Source organism: Pongo pygmaeus, chromosome 11 (assembly GCF_028885625.2).
Source record: "Pongo pygmaeus isolate AG05252 chromosome 11, NHGRI_mPonPyg2-v2.0_pri, whole genome shotgun sequence".
Classification (NCBI taxonomy): Eukaryota; Metazoa; Chordata; class Mammalia; order Primates; family Hominidae; genus Pongo; species Pongo pygmaeus.
The window spans coordinates 31294960-31316357 of NC_072384.2; the positions used below are offsets into that span (position 1 = coordinate 31294960).

Genomic DNA, 21398 nt, shown 5'->3' on the forward strand with positions numbered 1-21398 from the left:
TTCCAAGTAAAAACAAAGGAGACTTTTGATACTGATGATGATACTACTGTAGGATATACAGTTTGTCTTTTACAATCCCATACTCAAAGAATGAAGATTCACAAAAATTATTATAGGATTTTAAATATTCAGATCCACTCTAAACAAAAACTGAAGTTACTCCCCAATTCTATCTTTATAGTAAAAACAAAAAACTAAACACTTTATATTCTTTCACTTTTGAATAGAAGTATTCTAATCCTAACGTGTTATTTTCATGAATAATGGAGTTCAAGTGTTCACTGATATTGCTAGTAAAAAGCCTATAAAACATTTCTCATTTTCTCTTTCTATAAATAACTGGTAAAATTTTAAGGTCACAAGAAATTTTCTACCATACACATTACAGAGATTTCAATAACTCCCAAATCTCAACAGAAACAGAAATCATATCATACACATAAAAACAAAATAGAATTACATTACTTAAAAAAAAAACATTAGAAAAGGTAATTCAGTTTTAATTTATTTTCATCACTTTTTCTTCATAATCCAGATATTTTAAAATGCAAAGAATATTAACTTTCAATGATATGTTCAGGGACTGGCACTAAAAAAAATTTTCAGACTTCAAATGAGTTATACAAATGAAAATATCAAATGGAGATCCAGTTATCAAAATGAAAGCACTCAACATATTAAAAGTTCACAAGTATTTGTATTGAGCACATTAAAAAAGTCAGCTTGCTAACTGTTGTGATTTTAAAGAACTATTGCAGAAGTTTGAAGAAAATAGATTTATTAGTTAACTTATAAAGAGATTAAAGAGCCTGAAACAAGTATTAAAAAGAAATTTGCGCCTTTATTAGAATGTTGTTAGGCTTTAAATATGCCAATTTTGATAAATTATTGTTGTTGTTTTGTTTTTTATAAGAAATGACACTACAGAACTGCAATACTGGTCCAACACTCTTGTCTTTACTCTTCTTTTAAAGCAAGAAACAGAATGCGAGTAATCAGAAAGCACTAGCAGGCATCAGTTAATCCAAGATACTAGCTCTTAGTTCCAAAAGCACTTGCAAAGAAAACCTTTTGGGGGGAAGGGGTGGAGAGGGATGGAAGCACTCCATAATAACTGGAATCCCATGAGTGTGTATGCCAAGTCTCATGAGGCTATTTTTTGAATTTATCCTTTACTTGGTCATGGTTTTTTCCCTCAAATACAATTTTTCTTTGACTTTTTTTCCTCAAAGTATAAAAAGTATGAAATATAAACAAGCTCTTGCACTGCACACTTAGAAGTGTACAATTCAAGCATTATAGAGCTATCTACACACTGATAAATCCCATCGAATCTTGGATAATTCATTAATATACAAAATATCAGGGCACAGAAAGAACTAAAACCCACTTCTTTTTGTTACACATAAGATTCAATTATTCAATCTAAAGAAAAACACAATCACTTTCGCTCTCTTCTACATCTGCATGGTGATACACTTATTAAAATATTCCTGTATAATCATGTTTGGTGTTACTATTTCAAGTCAGGTTTAAAACCTCAAAACCAGCCATCCAGACAAAACAGGTAATCAGAAAGATTATCTCTTCCCCACCTCCCTAACCCCAATAACTATGAAGCCAATTTTACGACATGACTCCAAACACTGGATTGTGACGACAAATGCTAGGTCCAATTTCTTCATAATCCTTTTTGGTGTGGCATACTTGGTAGAACTCAGGCTGAAAACAAAAAATATATATTTTTATAAGGGTCAAAAATCTACCATCTTGAAGGTAATATTGAAATAACTTTAAGAGTGATGCTTTAAAATAGATGTTAAGTCTAAAATGTTTATTATTAATCCATTCATGGCATGAAAGCTTAGAAATTCTAGCAGCCATGACTTAAAACCAGCTATAAATCTTTATCGGAACTCCAAAAGAGCAATTAACTCCTGTCCCCAATCCTTGTCTCACACACCTGCTGCAAGGATTCTGAAATTTTGAAAAATGGAAGGTTCTCAAATGTCCAGTCTGTTCTGTTGAGACTTTCCCATACTTTCACTGCACCAATAATGTAAAGAAGCGGCATTCGCCTAACTATAGATAAACTACTCCTAGTCATGCTATGACTATTTTTCATCTAGTTCTAAGAAATGTCTAGATCATTTGCCTTCCTCACTCAAGGTCTGGAAAAGATAGACTGTTCCATGCTGTGTTACCTTATTTCTCAAGGCAAAGTCACAAACTCAACTAGGTTATATGGCCCAATTGAAGAATACTAAAATTGAGGAAGAAAATAACTTTCACCTCCTATGTTGGAAATGGTTTTAAATCCAAAGTTGTACAGTTATTCAATAATTCAGATAAAAGCTCCTTCATTTTAATATTCCACGCACTACCAGAACAAAGCACCAATTCTTCCCAGGTTAATGGTATTAGAACACTAGAACACCTTTTAAGGGGGCTTTAAAGACATTTTAATTTGGGGACAGGATTCTTAGAATAATTCCCTTTATTCAGTGTAAAACATCATACTTTCCATGCAATGAAACTTAACTTTTACCTTAATGTTTTTAAATACTTAAACAGAACAAACGAGGACCTTCTGATGACTACATTACCAGTTTTAATAGAACTTTCCCTACTGATAAACTTTAAAACATAGTATAAAATGGTCACTCTAAAATAATGTCTAGCAAGCTAAAAAAAAAAAAAAAAAATTAAATTCAAATGACTTCCAATTAAATTTAAATTACTTCCAATTTTTAAAATACTACAAACACATATACACAAAGTTTCCTATTATTTTTAGATACAATTTAAAGGAATTTGCTTTGTTCTTCTCTAAGTATTGACGGACTCTTCTATCTTAAATATATATATATAAATTTAAACATAAGCTTCAGCCAGGTGCAGTAGCTCACACCTGTAAACTCAGCGCTCTTTGGGAGGCTGAGGTGGGAGGATCACTTGAGCCCAGGAGTTTGAGACCAGCCTGGCAACATAGTAAGACCTCATCTCAATAAAAATAATAATAATAATAATAAAAGCCAGGAGCAGTGGCTCACACCTGTAATCCCAACACTTTGGGAGGTTGAGGTGGGCGGATCACCCAAGGTCAGGAGTTCAAGAGTAACCTAGCCAACATAATGAAACCCAGTCTCTGCTAAAAATGCAAAATTAGCCAGGTGTGGTGGCGCATGCCTGTAGTCCCGGCTACTTGGGAAGCTGAGGCAGGAGAACCAGTTTAACCCGGGAGATGGAGGTTGCAGTGAGCCAAGATCATGCCATTGCACTCCAGCCTGGGTGACAAGAGCGAAAGTCCACCTCAAAAATAAATAAATAAAATAATAATGATAAAATAAAATAAAAGTAAGCTTCATCACACTCACCGTGGAAGCCAGCATTGATCCTCCAAACCAAACTGCATATCGCTGCATGTGGTGTGTAATGACTTGTACATCAATAGGTTTTGGCTAAAGAAAGACATAGTAAGATCATCTTCATAGTAAATTCACATAACAATTTCTGTGTCATTTAACCTTAAATATACATATACAAAAATAATATTTGTACTAAATTCAGGTGGTATCTTACAAACTAGAAACAACTGAGATTGGTTGTCTCAGAGGAAAGGGGTTGGGAACACTGTGGAAGAGACAGGGAGGGCACAGAGCAGAATAAATGGAAGGGAAATAGCAATGAGCACACGTTTTATACAGTTCTGACTTTAAGAATCTAAATGTTAGTGTTTTACATATTAAAAAATAACACCTTAAAAGAAGGGGAGGTTGGGGCAAAACAAAGTACAACAAAAACAAACTAATTGTACTTTTTTCAAATATAAGCACACTAAGGTGAGGAAAGGGACTAACCCAAGCAACTTGTGAACACAGTATTTTGAATCTTATAAGCCTTCAGGCTGAAGATAAAATATAAGCAAATACTGAACTCTAGTTCTGGGTCTGTTTTTCAGTGGTGTGGATTAACAGTTCTGAAACTATTATATACATATTCCAGGATTAAGCAAAAACATAAATATTATTATAGATAATAGGAGCCAGGTTTCTCACTGTCAGAGAAGGGCATTACAATATGGAAGGGCAGAAAACTAGAGTGAACCTTCTGTAACTGGAGACATCTGTAAAAATTCATGGTTTTAATTTATGTAGAGAATTAGATATAGATGTACAGACACACACACACCCCTAGCTCTAATCACTGAGAAGGCCTAGACTCAGTGATACCCCAGCAGCAATGAGCACAAAGCTTGGTTTCTTAGTAACATTCTCCACTAAAAGGAACAAGACAAGGGTGTCTTGAAGAAAGAAAAGGAGAAAAAAAGGGCTGATTCCAGGGCCAGAAAAAAGAAAGTACAAGATCAGCCTGAAACACCTTGCTGTGCCAGGAAGTACAGAAGTAGGCAAAAAAAGACGTGGCTGCATCAAAAAAAAAAATCTAAGAGCCATGTGAATAACTCCCACTGGTCAAATCTGAAAAAAAAAAAAATGTGGCATTAAAATTAATGATGAGTGGTATTACTGATATTATGATATCACAGTGATATTAAAGATACAGACCACAAAATGAGAAATCAGGAGGTCATATAGATATTACTAAAAGAATAAATGAATGTGGGATAAGGGAAAACTCTTGCTTATAGTAAAACAAGACTTAAAAACATAGAAGGAATGATGGAAATTGCAAAACGCGATTTAGCAACTACCACAGTAATAACTGTTTTAGGAAAGAATCACAATGGATGCTAAAAACTAGTGACTGAAACTTCAACGAGAAACAGGATAGTCTGAAAGTGTCTCCTCATAAGGTTCTTATTAAATATAAAGGAAAACATAATAACTTTATAGTGAAAAAACCTGGCAGACACAACTTCAAGCAAAAGCTCAAAATTCACACACAGGACAAATTCTATCATGTGTCTACTGATACAATGCACTAAAAATGACACAATATCAATTCTGTGGCAACACTGCCAGAAGCACATCATCTGAACCTACTCAAGCAGAAATATTAAACAAACCCAAGCTGAAGGATATGCTACAAAATAAATGACTGTACTCTTCAAAAATGTTACATTCATTCATGAAAGACAAAAAACACTGAGTATGTAACAGACTGAAGCAACACAATAAGTAAATGAAACATGCAATCCTTGATTGGATCCTGGATAAGGGGGAAAAAGGTATTTTGTTCTCCTTTTGTTATAAGGGACATTAGTGAAACAACTGGTAAAATCAGAATCAGTTCTATAACTAGATAACACTGGATCAAGGTTAATTTCATGATTTTGATAACTGTAATATGTTCTTGATTTTAGAAATATACTAAAATGTTTGGGGATAATGAACCATCATATCTACAATTTAGTGTGTGTGTGTGTGTGTGTGTGTACACACACATATTTATAGAAACAGAATGATATGGCTTTTTTCAAAGCTGTTTCATTGCCATTAAAAATTACAGACGGAAGGGGAATAAAGCCAGAGATAGATAGATAAAGGCATGCTATTAAGACCATAAAAGTTACTTGCAAGTAAAACTAAGGTGAAGAAGGCAGAGTCCTCCAAAACACAAGGTTTTTCCTATACATGATGAGCATCCCAAGTCTGAAAATCCAAAATGCTCCAAGATCCAAAAACTTTTTGAGCACCAACATGATGTTCAAAGGAAATGCTCACGATTTCAGATTTTTGGATTAAGGATGTTGAACCAGTATATAATGCAAATACTCCAAAATCCAGAAAAACTCAAAACCTGAAACACTTCTGGTATGAAGCAATTCAAAAAAGGGACACCCAACCTGTTTCTTTCGATACGTCGATACGGTACTGATCACTGGGTAAATTTATTTCTTATTTACAAGTGTAAAAAGAGCTTAAAAATGTTAAACAATCTCACTTTATTAAAATACTATACTCAAAAACATACAGCATTGTTTTGTACTTACATATCTGTAATGAGTTATTAAAAACTAAATGGCTACTTAATACATCCATAACCATACCATTAGGACAATCAACTTCAATCTTTTAAGTATTCTAACAAAAAAACCAGAACATGCACTATGTTCATTCACATAATCAATGTGGTTAGTAGGATTCTCAGTACAGAGAATTTATACTTGCAAAACCCAATGACTTCTTTTTTAGGTAGGAGGTAGAGTAGACAGATATGTGGGTAAGGGGAGTAGATGGATGGGCAAATGAATGGATGAATGGGGGTGGGCTGGTGGTTTGGTTGGTTGGGAAGGGGATACAAAAGCAAACGCAACATTTTAAAAGTCTATTGAGTAGACTTCCTGAAGTGTGAAGTCATGACATTATAGGGACAGAGTTCAATATTTTGCCTTCCACCCAAAACATACACTTTGTACTGCATTCCTAGGGATAGGTTTACTCACGATAATCAAAATATAGGCGCTGAGAACAGTCAGCCATCATGCAATTTCTCGACAATCAGCAAACCCTAGAGTGTTGTGCTTTACTTTTAAGTAATTCTGAATGATTGTGGAAGTTTCAGATAAAGTCCTCATTCTTGGTAATCTTCCAAGCAGAAGGTTATTTTATTCAGCATGAAATACCTTTATTCAAAATACCTTTTTTCAAACAGCTGTGAAAAAAGCCATATCATTCCTCTAAGTCAATGTTCTGCTTCAATATTTAACAAGGATGAAAAAAATGAAGAATCTATCTCTAAATATAGAAAGTAGACATCTAAGAATTTTAAATTAATTTTTATTTTTTTTAACCTCAAGCCTAAAGGTCCAGGACATGTAATACAAAGGTTACTTTGTTAAACCACCGATTTGAGTGCACACTTTGAGGTCGCTATGTGGGAGCTAAAGTCAGTTTTTGAGAGCAGGCTTGACTACTCAACAATGGCATCAATCTCAACTCAGCTTTGTTGTCCTTCTATAGTATATAAAATTTTGTGGATCCATAATTAATTTTATTGTTGGTGTATGCAAAGAAATCTATATTAATTATCTATGAGAGAGGTATTTAAAAAAAAGTCTTTCCACAGGTTTTACTAAGAATTATTTTCCAGAAATACAGACAATATCCTAAAAGAATCAAATGATCCAGAATATCAGACATAAATCTATAACATTAACCATTTCCATTAGAATACCTGACACGTTCCTCTTATTTTCCTAAATCAGAGTGAATGTTGGCAAATATTTTTCATCCCAATCAAGGAAGGCACCCTCAACCTTCTCACCAATAATCGGGAAAACCAACCTTCAATCTACCGCCACTCAATTCCTCACTTAATTTCAGCCGGGCATCTACAGTTCTTTTCAAATCTCTTTGCAAGCGACGTCCAAAGTCCCTGAACATGGTTGAACCTCCAGAGAGGACAATATTCTAGTGGAGAGAAAATAAATATAATATTTAAAAAGAGAAAAGTTTAAAGATATACAGTACTGAAATGCTATTATATCCTTTTTATGAGAGGTGTTTAAGTTTTTTTAAAGTAAGACCTTGAATAACAATTTTGCTATAAATACCTTGTAGAGAGGACGTCTGACATCAATAGGACAATTCTGAATTACTTCATCTACAACTTCTGAGATAGGTTGTGTAAAGTCTGGATTAGCAAACTGAAAAATAAGTTGGATATAAAATAGAGATCATATCACTACTGACAAGTATCACAATAAAAGGTTAAACAAAGTTTTCAGTTCAAAAACAAAAGGCCTTTTAGAAACCACTAATACTGGTCTCTAACAGATTCAGATTGAAGACACTGAAATCAGAGAAAACTCAAAATTATGATGATCTATACCATTTTATAACTATCAGAATAGCAAACATGTAAAGTCATACATATACTATGAGCTGGCAAAAATCTGGGTAAATGGAAACTTTCATATAACGCTGTGAGAGTATACACTGATGTAACCACTATGGAGAATAATTTGGCAATAACAAAATAGTGACATGGTCTGGCTCTGTGTCCCCACCCAAATCTCATCTTGAATTGTACTCCCATAATTCCACGTGTTGTGGGAGGGACCTGGTGAGAGATAATTGAATCATGAGGGTGGTTTCCCCCATACTGTTCTCATAGAGTCAATAAGTTGCACAAGGTCTGATGGTTTTATCAGGGATTTCTGCTTTTGCGTCTTCCTCATTCTCTCTTTGCCTACTGCCATCATGTAAGACAGGACTTGCTCCTCCTTGCCTTCTGCCACGATTGTGAGGCTTCCCCAGCCACGTGGAACCGTAAGTCCAGTTAAACCTCTTTCTTTTATAAATTGCCCAGTCTCAGGTATGTCTTTATCAGCAGTATGAAAACGGACTAATACAAATAGCTAATAAAATTTTAAATGCACATACCAGTAACTCCACTTCTTAGAACAAACCCTGAAGAAACTCCCCAAACATGTATGCTATTACATATGCATATTTACTATAGCCTTGTTTCTAAGAGGAAAAACCCATAAGTCCATCAATAGGGGATGAAATAAATAAATGTAGTCTAATCTCATTATTCATGATTCCATATTTGTGAATTTACCTAATCGCTAAAACATATTTATAACTCCCCAAATCAAAATATGGTTATTCATGGACATGCACATGCACATGTGTAGAGCAACAAAAATTTGAGTCCACTGATGTGCACATTCCCTGTTGAGGTTGAACAAGATGATACTCTGGTATCTAGTTTCAGCTCTCATACTATAAACAAGTGTCCTTTTCACAGTTCTACTTAGTGGCACAGTTTTCATATTTTTGTTAGTGATTTCATTATTTAAAATGGCCCCAAGCATACTGCTGAAGTGCTGGCTAGTAAACACAAGGAGTCTGTGATGTGTCTTACACAGAAAAAGCAAGTTAGATAGCTTTGTTCAGACATGTGTTCTAGTGCTATTGAATATAAATGAATATACTAAAATGATATACTAAACGCAGTGCCTTTAAAAAGAAACACACATGAAACAAGGGTATACGTTAATGGGATAACAAAAATGTTACCAGAGGCTCAAAGAAACCTAATACTGTATTTCCCCTAGGAGCAATAGCTAGCTCAGTGTTCACTAATTCAGTGCTCTCAAGAACTTTTTGGCACATCTACTTTGAATAACAAACATCAGCTATATATTCAAACGATGATATACCATAGTCAAAATAAACTTAATATTTCCAAACAGCTGGCACTCAAGAAAAACACACTTTTTAAAAAACTAACTTAAAAAAACAAAAACAAAAAAACAACAACTTGATGCTGGGCATGGTGGCTCACACCTATAATCCCAGTGCTTTGGGAGGCCAAGGCAGGACGATTGCTTGAGACCCAGAGTTTGACACCAGCCTGGGCAACATAGTGAGACCCTGTCTCTACAAAAAATTTAAAAACTAGCTAGGCGTGGTGGCACACACCTGTAGTTCCAGCTACTTGAGAGGCTGAGGAAGAAGGATTGCTTGACCCTAGGAATTCGAGGTTACACTGAGTTATGATCACACCACTGCACTCCAGCCTGGGTAACAGAGAGAGACTCTGTCTCTAAATAAACAATCAAAATCTAGCTTTAATTAGTCAAAAACAAACAAGTATTGTGTATCTCCTCAGCCACTCATTTTTATAATTAGGTTGTCCTAATTGAGAGACAATATTCCTTTATTTATTAAACTGAGTCTATAACTGTATTGATAATTATTAGGCCTGTGTCAATTTTTTCCCTTTTTTTTTTTTTGAGACCGAGTCTCGATCTGACACCCAGGCTAGAGTGCAGTGGCGCAATCTTGGCTCACTGCAACCTCTGCCTCCTGGGTTCAAGCAATTCTCCTACCTCAGCCTCCAGAGTAGCTGGGATTACAGGCGCCCGCCACCACGCCCAGCTAATTTTTGTGTTTTTAGTAGAGACGGGGTTTCACCACGTTGGCCAGGCTGATCTCGAACTCCTGACCTCAGGTGATTCACCTGCCTCAGCCTCCCAAAGTGCTGGGATTATAGGTGTAAGCCACCATGCCCGGCCTTTTTCCAGATTTTAAGATTAGTTCTAAATTATTTACAGGCTGTGCATACAATGAAGAGATTTAATGTTATCAAAGTGACACATACTAATACAAAATCTTTTCATTTAGATCATGTAAAACATCACTAAGAAAGATTCTACTGACCTTTATTATCATAATAAAAGAAAAGAACATGGCAGCCAAAATCTCTTTTTGAAGCATGCTGAGGAGTGTACATAAGGAATTCTAAGAGGAATATACACTGGGTATGAAAATGTGGCTCATACTGAGCCTTTAGAACCCAACCTACAGACTAGGGTAAATTTTATCTGTCAGGGAAAACAGAATAGAGCTCAACTCAGCTGGCTCTATAAGTAATTTAAAGACAAGCTCACATGCTGGCAGAAAATGACTTAGTTACTGATTAAGTGGAGTGAGCAGCAGAATCAGAATCCTAAAAATTTTATTTCCCATGAACACATCCATGATCTTCGACAATCATTTTCAGCTTCAGACTGTGAAATCTTCTAAAGAGCCTTCAGTTCTCAAAGCACCGTATTTTTATGATCCCATAGTGACACTTTAACCTGAGAACCTATCATTTGCTTTAACTACAAAAAATTTACTTCTCCAAAATCTGTACAGAGAATATTAACCTGACAAAAATGTGTTCCATAATACTCATTTTAAAAAGTGTATCAAATTGCTAACACAGAACTTGTAAATTCTTTACATCGTCCTTTGTTGGCTATACTCTTCAGTATTTGCCTAAAACAATAACACACACACACACACACACACACATTAACCTTCCCATAGTCCTTTTCCTACCTATAAGATAGTTTATCTGCTATACCATGCTCAAGCAAAAGTAACAGATAGGGTTATTCAGTACTGTGCTATATATCTCTGTGTCTTTTGTTTTTTTTTAGATGGAGTCTCGCTCTGTCACCCAGACTGGAGTGCAGTGGCGCCACCTAGGCTCACTGAAACCTCCGCCTCCCAGGTTCAAGCGATTCTCCTGCCTCAGCCTCCCGAGTACCTGGGATTACAGGCATCCGCCACCATGCCTGACTAATTTTTGTATTTTTAGTAGAGATGGAGTTTCACCATTTTGGCCAGGCTGATCTCGATCTCCTGACCTTGTGATGCACCCACCTCGGCCTCCCAAAGTGCTGGGATTACAGGCATGAGCCACCACGCCAGGCCCTGTGCCCTTTTTATAGTAGTTTTTAACCAAGAATGCACAGAAGAGGCCGGGCACGGTAATCCCAGCTACTTGGGAGGCTTAGGCAGAAGAATCGCTTGAACCCAGGAGGTGGAGGTTGCAGTGAGCCGACATCACGCCACTGCACTCCAGCTGGGTGACAGAGCAAGACTCCGTCTCAAAGAAAAAAAAAAAAGAATGCACAGAAGAAAAAAAAATACAGAACTTTCAAATATTAACATACCCTAGATCCACACACAGAAATGCCGATTTATTTAAAAAAATGAAGTCTGACTTAAGTATATATCTGAAAAATGTATAGGGACTACTGGACTACAGAACCCCAAGTGAGAACTGGTAAAATATTGAGTAAAGCAGCAAGCAATGACTATTTAGTACATAAATGAAGAAGAAAAAGAATTAACAATTTTAAAAAGTGACAATAAATTGTTAACAGTATTCAATACTTTAATACTAACAGATTCAACCTAGGGTCTCTCATAATATTTTTCAGGCCTTTTATTTCACCATCAGCAAAAGAGTCAGTTCTGCCTCTAACTGCTCCCTGGTCAAGTCTTAAGACTACTGATGTTGAGAACATTAGAAGAGACTGTCAAGGAAAGAATATCTTTTCTCTCCTCCAAAAAATACAGGGAGTAGCAAACATACCCAAGTAAACACAGTAGTCCAAATCTTTCCTACACCTGGAAACTTATTATACAAGTTTTAAAAACTTAGGATGATTTTGTTAAAAAAACGAAAAATTTCCCTTTTAAAAACAAAAGCCACATTTCAAACCCACTCTTTCTAAAAACAGTTCTTTCTAGTATTTGTGATGAACTTATAGAAGTACAAAAATAAATTTCCTTATTCTTTCATACATTTTATCTTCAGCGCTGAAGTACTGGACAGTTCAGATGCCTACACTTTCACCTAGCTGAAACAAAAAACCAAGTGAATGCTTCAAATGACAGAACTAGGACACAGAAGTATCCATGTAAAATTACAAAAAAATAAAAATAAAAAGGTGTGTATGACACACTTTATAAAATACAAAAATCAGGTCTATTTTGAGAAAACATGGTGAAGTAAACATATGTATCTAATTTTGTTCTCTTCCAAAACACTACTCAAAATACCAGTAAAGAGAATTTTTTTTCTTTTTCTTTTCTTCTTTTTGAGACAGAGTCTCATTCTGTCACCAGGCTGGAGTGCAGTGGCACCATCTCCACTCACTGCAACCTCTGCCTCCCAGATCCAAGCAATTCTCCTGCCTCAGCCTCCTGAGTAGCTGGGATTACAGGCACACGCCACCACGCCCGGCTAATTTTTTTTTGTATTTTTAGTAGAGACAGGGTTTCACCATGTTGGTCAGGTTGGTCTCAAACTCCTGAGCTCATGATCCACCCGCCTCAGCCTCCCAAACTGCTAAAATTACAGGCATGACCTACTGCGCCCAGCCTGAGAATTTTTTTTAAAGGCAAAATAAAAGTATTGAGAGCAAAGCAAAACCAGCAACAAATTTGCTAAGCTGGAAAGCAGATGGACAAGACTTTGCAAACACTCCAAAACACTTAATAAGTCATCAGTAAAAAACAAGTTAAGAACCAAGCTATTTTATACCACAAATTCCCTCTCCACATCCCCCAAATAACTGGCTGCCCTGGGTAGCTTTGAATTGAGGTGAAAGGAGGGCAGGAAGAAGGACGGGTTGAAAGTCTCTCTTAGAAGCTGTTAAAGGTCTAGATCCTCTCCAAAGAAGCATCAAATGCCGCCTCCTTATCCAAAGAGAAAAGTGGTTAACCCTATTCTCTCAACTGAAGAAAAGAGTTTCTAGGACTCTAATACACAGCAGAAAGTACTAAAAGGGGAGTTTCACGTGAAGGTAGGCAACTTGCAAAGTCTCTTCCTGCTTGGCTGCCAGCCTTTACTTAGCAGCCAGGAGTCTTCTCTGGGAACTAGACTACCTAAAAAGACCTAAAGTAACACATATATGGCATTCCCCCAAAGAAAAGGGCACAGTCAACAAGCCCCACCCACAAAACTCAGACATCCAATCAGGTTTTTAGTGTCTCCTTTTTTTTTTGTTTTTGTTTTTGTTTTCTGAGAAAGAGTTTTGCTCTGTCGCCCAGGCTGGAGCGCAATAGTGTGATCTCAGCTCACTGCAACCTCTGCCTCCCAGGTTCAAGTGATTCTTCTGCCTCAGCCTCCCGAATAGCTGGAATTACAGGCACCCACCACCACGCCCGGCTAATTTTTTGTATTTTTAGTAGAGACGGGGTTTTGCCATATTGGCCAAGCTGGTCTCTAACTCCTGACCTCAGGTGATTCACCCGCCTTGGCATCCCAAAGTGCTGGGATTACAGGCGTGAGCCACTGCGCCCAGCCTAGTGTCCCCTTCTTAAATGACTGGCCTGCAAAAGTCTCTAGCAGGAAAAACACAGGAATCAAAAGAGAGAAAAAGCAACTCGAAAGAGACTAAGCAACTTGGAAGAGACTATAGAAAGAAGAAAACTAAAAAACCAAAAAACAAAAAACAACCCTATGATTAACATCCTTAAAGAGCCAGAAGATAGGCAACAATGAAATAGGAACAAGGTAGCATTTAAAAAAGAATATTCAAAAGCAGGGGTGGGGGAAGCTCTTGAGAATTAAAAACGTTGCCAGAAATCTTAAAAATCCAATAGAAAACTCAGTAGGTAAAGTTGAAGAAATAACCTACAGATTAAAACAAAAAGACAAAAAAAAAAAACAAAAAAACACACACACTGATGCTAGGGGACAAAGGGAAGATCCTACAAGCATTTGTACAGAGAAAAAAAAAAAAAACCAGGTCCTATACATATAAATCAGCTTTTATTAACTTCAAGTTATAATGGAAAGCAATTAAGCAATGGCTTCAAAATGCTGAAGGAAAATTATTTCCAATCTAGAATTCTATACCCAAACTATCAACAAGTATGAAGATAAAATGAATACACTTCAGACATTTTCCCCTCTCATGCACCCTAAAAGGAACTCTATTGGAAGATGATCACCAAAATAAAGAATTGGACAGTAGGAGTGAAAAAGACATAGGATATACGAAAAAGAGATCCAACACAAGAGAGAGGGAAAGGGAATCCCTAGAATGATAGTAAAGGAATATGGCAACTCTATACTGGGTACAGACAGAAGCAAGTTCAGACTGGGATGTAGCAGACACTTCAGAAAATTAAACTGATGAATAAACCCTATACATCTGAATATCCTGAGAAGAGATTTATATAACTACTGAAGAGAGTTTGGAGGTGAATGAATGGTAATTATTTTAGCACTAAGCAAACAGTTTATTAATGACTTCTTGGAAAACAAAGTTACTTATAGGAAGGGAAAAGACTTCATGGTTAACTACATGGCTCAGATATGAACAAAATTTGTGGTCACAAAAACATAAGCACTGAATTTCAACCTACTTGAAATTATAATGTAACAAATGAGATGAAAAGGGAATAGAAAGCTCCTGTCTGTGATGACAGAAGAAGGATAAAAAAGACAATCTTCCTCTTCCATAGTTGGAATTCGATAGACAATGCCTAACACAGGGCTGGGCACAGTGGCTCATTCCTATAATCCCAGCACTTTGGGAGGGCAAGATGGGTGAACTGCTCGAGCCCAGGAGTTCAAGACCAGCCTGGGTAACATGGCAAAACCCTGTTTCTACGAAAAATACAAAAATTAGCTGGAAGTGGTGGCACATACCTGTAGTCCCAGCTACTTGGGAGTCTGAGGTGAGAGGATCACCTGAGCCTGGGGAGACTGCAGTAAGCCATGACTCAGCCACTGCACTGGGTGACACAGCAAGACCCTGTTTCCAAAAGAAAACAAAAAAAGCCTAACACTGAAAAAAAATTTGAAGTTGCAATATAACCAAGCAATACATAGCTAAGGAGGCAATCAGCAAAAGAAGCAACTAAGAAGAGTTTGAAGTGGTTACCTCTAGAAATAGAAAACAGGGAAAGAAACATGCAGGGAACTCCTAGTTTTTGTTAGGATACGTAGACCAAGACTTTTAAATCATATGCATATATATAACTGATTTTTAAAAACAGCCTTTAAAAAAAAGAAAACAAAACAGGTTTTTTAAAAAGAGAAACGGGTTTCTCATAGAAGAAATTACTTATAAGGAACATAAAGCTACAGACGATAGAAAATGTTTTAAAGTTAAAAAATAAAGAAAAATTGGTGTATGAAACAACAAAGGTTATTCAAATTAATAGAAAAAATGATGTATGAAACATTAGCAGCAAGACACATTTTCATCCAGCCAACTATACCTTTCCTAAGCAATATGAAACACACTTTATTTACATATCTAAAGCTTCGGGGTTATTTACTTATGAGACAGGGTCTTGCTCTGTTGCTCAGACTGGAGTACAATGGTGCAATGCCAGCTCGTTGCAACCTCGACCTCCTGGGCTCAAGCAATACTCTCACCTCAGCCTCCCAAGTAGCTGGGACTACAAGCACAAGCCACAGCCTGGCTAATTTTTTGTATTTTTTTGGTAGAGACGGGCTCTTGCCATGTTGCCCAAGCTGGTCTTAAACTCCTGGGCTTGAGTGATTCGCCCACCTTGGCTTCCCAAAGTGCTGGGATTACAGGCGTGAGCTACCACAACCAGCCTACGTCAAGGTTTTTAAGAAAGCCAAGGCATCAGCTAAGCTCATTTGTCAAGCATATTCCATTCAAATGCTCATCTCCTATATCCCATGCTATTATCCATCTTGTGGTCATGATCCTATTCATGCAGGACATTTGCTCAGGATCTTCTGCAATTTTCTAATTTCTGTCCCCAACTTGGAGCTTTAATATTTTTCTCTAAGATTTCAATTTCAAATTAAATGACGTGCCTTAAATGAAATGAGGTCTGACACACTTCTATTAATCTACTCACATACAAATGGCCCATACAAAAATCTGTCCTAACTTCCAGCTACATGTGGTTATCTCTCCAGTCTCTTGACTCTCCGCTAAAATGACAGCAAGAGAATTAAAAGGAAAGGTAAATGACCAAGGATGAATCAGGGGGCAAAAAAACAATGAATAAAATATTTCAATCCTGTTTGGAAAAGAAACTGTTTAAATCCTCTATGTAGAATGAGACCCACCCTCCTCGGTTCCCTTCCAGACCTTGTATAACAAGAAAGTTAATTCAAACCCCAATAAATAAATGAATGAATAAATGACTGTACAAACAAAATGAAGCAAATTATACCATTCTGGACATGGGTACGGGCAAAGATTCCATGATGAAGATGGCAAAAGCAAAAAATGACAAATGGGATCTAATTAAAGAGCTTCTGCACAGCAAAAGAAACTATCAGCAGAGTAAACAGACAACCTACAGAATGGGAGAAAATCTTTACAAATTACACATCTGACAAAGGTCTAATTAATATCCAGCATCCATAAGGAACTTAAATTTACAAGGAAAAAACAACCTCATTAAAAAGTGAGCAAAGGACATGAACAATTTTCAAAAGAAGACATATATGTGGCCATCAATCTTATGAAAAAAGGCTCAACATCACTGATCATCAGAGAAATGTAAATGAAAACCACAATGAGATACCATCTCATACCAGTCAGAATGGCTATTATTAAAAACTCAAAAAATATTCTCACAACATCCCTCCTAAAAAATGAAGGAAAGAGAAAATATTTTTAAAAAATAAATACAATTTAAAAAGAAAAAAAAAGGTGCTGGCAAGGCTGGAAAGAAAAAGAAATGCTTATATTCTGTTGGTGTATATTAGGTGTAAATTAGTTCAACCATTGTGGAAAACAGTGTGGCAATTCCTCAAGAACCTAAAACATAAATATTCAACCCAGCAATCCCACATACCCAAAGGAGTATAAATTGTTCTATCATAAAGACACATGCATACGTATGTTCACTGCAGCACTTCACAAAAATAAAAACATGGAATCAACCTAAATGCCCATCAATGGTAGACTGGATAAAGAAAATGTGGTACATATACACCATGGAATACTATGCAGCTATAAAAAAGAATGAGGTCATGTTCTTTGCAGGAATATGCATGGAGTTGGGGGCCATTATCCTCAGCAAACCAATGCAAGAACAGAAAACCAATTACTGCATGTTCTCACTTTTAAGTGGAAGCTAAATGATAAGTAAACATGTACATACGGAGGGAAACAACAGACACTGGGGCCTATCAGAGGGTGGGGAGTGGGAAGAGGGAGAGGATCAGGAAAAATAGCTAACGGATGCTAGACTTAATAATACCTGGGGACAAAACAATCTGTACAACCTCCATGACAAAAGTTCACCTATATAAAAACCTGTACGTGTACCCCTGAACTTAGGAAAAAAAAAAAGAAAATGAAGCAAATGAATAAACAAGGTGAAAGTGTAGGAAAAGCTGAATTTTAAGGGAAAGGAATCACATTACACTACTTGCCTCAAAAGTGAACAACAGTCTCAGGTATAATACTATAAATATTACAATACTATTGATTTACCTAATAACAATAACCTAACAAGTGGGCAGGCTGGAAGAAAAGAGAGTCTAGAAAGAACTAATCTAAAAGGAGGCTAGCATTTAAACCACTAACAGTGACATATCAAGAAACAGCTCCATCCATGTTCCTGCAATACCATCACAGTATTTAGAAATCTGGGGGTTATTACCAAGAGCAATAACTAAGAGCTAGTGGATGCTCTATAGAACACAATGGCAGCAGGAGGGTGAAGAGCTGCTAATTTTAAGTCTGTCAGTGTTATTTGACCTTTAAAACTGTGTGTATACATCCTCTTAATTTTTATGTTTTGAGAAATTACAAAGAAAATGTACCACCAAAAACCTTCACACTCCAGTATACTAGTCTGACCACAATTCCTTATCCTTCTCATGCTCACTCCTCTGCTACCAATTCACAATTATTATGTGTCAATTCACCATGATCTCCAATCCCTGTATCCCTCACTATCCCTAGGTAATTCAACTTTCAGGACTTGCTCTCTCCTCTATGCTGCAATACTTTAATCTCTGCCTTGTCAAAACCTTTTCCTCCTTTCCCACAACTGTCTTGGGGAGGCGAGGGGACACTATTGTACAACTAAAAGTTTTGGGTATCTAACCTGCTACCTTGAGTAGCGAATGGATGTCCCATACTATTAATATGTACTCACTAGTCACCCTCTCAATTCCCCTCAACAGTAAATACGAAAGTCATTATTCTTTACAAGCCCTCAATTTTTTTTTTTTTTTTTTGAGATGGAGTCTTGCTCTGTCACCCAGGCTGGAGTGCAGTGGCGTGATCTTGTCTCACTGCAAGCTCCACATCCTGGGTTCATGCCATTCTCCTGCCTCAGCCTCGCGAGTAGCTGGGACTACAGGCATCCGCCACCACGCCCAGTTAATTTTTTGTATTTTTTTTTTTTTTTTTTTTTAGTAGAGACGGGGTTTCACCGTGTTAGCCAGGATGGTCTCGATCTCCTGACCTCGTCATCTGCCCGCCTCGGCCTCAATTTTAGTCCGGTCCCTTCTCCCAAAACATTAGCTTGATTCCACCTCACAAAAAAATTAAAACTATGAACTATGATGATGAACTTCTTCAACTACCTACCTGTGCTTCTGCCCTTCCTAGTTCATTTTCCTGTACCTATACTTAATTCCTTCCCTCCTGTCACTGGAGTAAGCCCTCTTAAAAATTAAAACTATCTTGAGCCTTATTCTTGCAACTGAATTCTTACTAGTCCACTGTTTTTTCATAGCCATCTCTCAGAATGTCCACACTGCTGATTTCCAAACCTTCACCTCTCACTGAGGCAACAAGCTGCTCTAACATATCACTCCATTGAAACTGCTCCCCTATGATCATCAATAACCTAGATGCTGAAAAACTCCAAGTACTTCTAAGGTTTCCTCTAATGTTACTTCACTGCAGCAACTGGCACTATTTACCCTCCCTTCTTGAAACATTCACTTCTCTCAATTTTATGACCATAATCCTTTAGCTTGGCTTCTACCTCTCTGTCATCTTTACAGTACTCTTTGCAGGTTCTACTTACTCAGCCTGTCCCGTGTCTGTGTTCATGAAGGCCCTATTCTTCACCTTTCTACTCCACAGCCCCTTCTCAGCCAACCTCTTCCTTTGTGCCCCACATAGGGTGATGACTTTACAACACCCAAGTGTTTGTTTGTTTTTGAACCTTTTAAAAGATGCATATAATAAACTCATCTTTGTCTATTTCACCTACTCCTCCCCTTCAGTATTACAAATTTCAGTGGATGGCACGCTGGGTTGCCCAACTTACAAACCTGGGAATTATCACAGATTCCTCATATTCTTACTCCCCTCATATCTAAGCAATTACTGATTATGTTGATTCTATTTTTCTCTCACCTCCTTCCTCATTCTCACTGACCCACAAATACTATTCATCTTTCATCTAAAATACTGTAGTAAAATCACCTATTTCCAACACAATTCCCACCTCTGTTCCAACCCGTCCAAACCAATGCTGCAAGAGTAACCTTTCTAATATGGTACACAGTATCTCCTATGCTTAAAATTTTTGCATGACTATAGAATCCAGCTAACTCCCTTGCATAGCATATCTGCCCTTCAAGACTGGGTCCATGAATACCTATCTGGATCCCTCTCCTACCAATCTGTCCTCTATACTTTTCTTATCTAGCACTCTCATGTCTAAGACCTCTGCCTAGCTAATCTTCTGACAGAAATACATATACTCCCCTACCACACATGACTGACAAACACCCATTCATCCTTTAAATCTCAGTTCAACCATTATCTCCCCTGAGATGTTCTCCCAAGCAGACTTAGATGCTCTTTGTTCCTGTGCCCTCACCAGATACACACACTCATTAAAGCAAATATAACCTTACGTGTTTAAATACTCATCTCTTTTATTCTTTGAGCTCAGTAAGAGCAAGATAAAATAGTTTTTCATCTTTGAATACCCAGTGCTTAAGCTGGGATCATGAAAATCCAAACCATTTAACATTTGCTGAGTGAATAAACAAAATTTTAAAAATAACTATTCTTAACATTAAATAAGCAAAGTACGTAATATTAGTAATTCTATTAATAAAGTTACAATTCTGATACTAAGTTACCAGAATTTTCCATTATTAAATGTATTTCTTAATTTAATAAAGCCTTTATGTTGCTAAAACTTCATAGACAGAACACTATTTTGCTACTAGTTACATATTTTAATGGTCAATTGAAGGTTCTTTGTATAACGGTCATTTTACACAAATGCGGAGGGGGGAGCTTTCTAGAACCTTTCCCAAAATATTTTATTTAAATGATTACAAAACTTTACCTGAGTCCATGACGGAGGGAAGAAAAAAAAATTTAAGGGCTCCCCTCTTTTCGTGACCCCCCTCATAAGCCACACATATTTTTTTAAAAGTTTTTTCTACATCTACAAAAAATAGCAACAATTTTGCTTATTTTAACAAAAGCAAATTTTTTCTTTAAAAAGTTCATAAAATTTTTTTATAAAACTTTTCATAAAAACTCAAACTTTTATTTTAGTATACTAATAAAAGTTTCTGAGATTAATTCTCTCTGAATATCTATTAATTCATATTTGCTGCTGAATATTTTTAAACAATTCCGTTAAAAAAAATTACCTCTGGATGAAAAAAGATTTCAGGTCCCAAAAATCTCTCATAACCAACATCGATAGAAAATTCTTTCTTTGAGATAGCATTGATTCCAGTATACTGTTTAATCCACTTTGACCCATCTGTATCATACTTGTTAAATTCTTTTACTAAATCTGGGCAGACATAACTATAGCGCTCCTGAAAAACAAAGAAACAAAAGTAACTTTTTTTGCTTATTATAGGAACAGTAAAAAAGAATGGCATGTTTTCAGTAAACTATAAGCAAATGAAAAAAAAAAAAAACTCTTCAGAAAATAAAATTAGGAAATTAAGCTTGAGAAAAATTTGTTAGGATATTATCGTATGTGTAGTACAAATAAACATACTCATCTCCTACACATATTTTCTGACTTTAAATATAAACAATATTTGAGAGATTGGAGAGCTGATTTCTACTATTTCAATGTTATTTCCTGAAAATGTTCATTGATGTCATTCAACATTTTCTGTCTCAGTAATAATGAATCTTGTACTCTAGGTAAGGAGAATAAATAAAATATAGAACT

At 36.4% G+C, this 21398-nt stretch overlaps 1 protein-coding gene across 1 annotated transcript in view; it reads right to left on the reverse strand.

Moving 5' to 3' along the window:
- Positions 1–484: 484 nt before the first annotated feature.
- ACTR3 (actin related protein 3) overlaps positions 485–21398 on the reverse strand; it is a 73544-nt gene continuing 52630 nt past the window's right edge. Inside the window, exons 8-12 of the mRNA XM_063647375.1 lie at positions 20857–21030; positions 7517–7609; positions 7248–7373; positions 3378–3461; positions 485–1722 (exon numbers count right to left, since the gene is read on the reverse strand). Coding sequence (XP_063503445.1) covers positions 1627–1722; positions 3378–3461; positions 7248–7373; positions 7517–7609; positions 20857–21030 — 573 coding nt within the window. The 3' untranslated portion in view covers positions 485–1626. The remainder of the gene's footprint in view (positions 1723–3377; positions 3462–7247; positions 7374–7516; positions 7610–20856; positions 21031–21398) is intronic.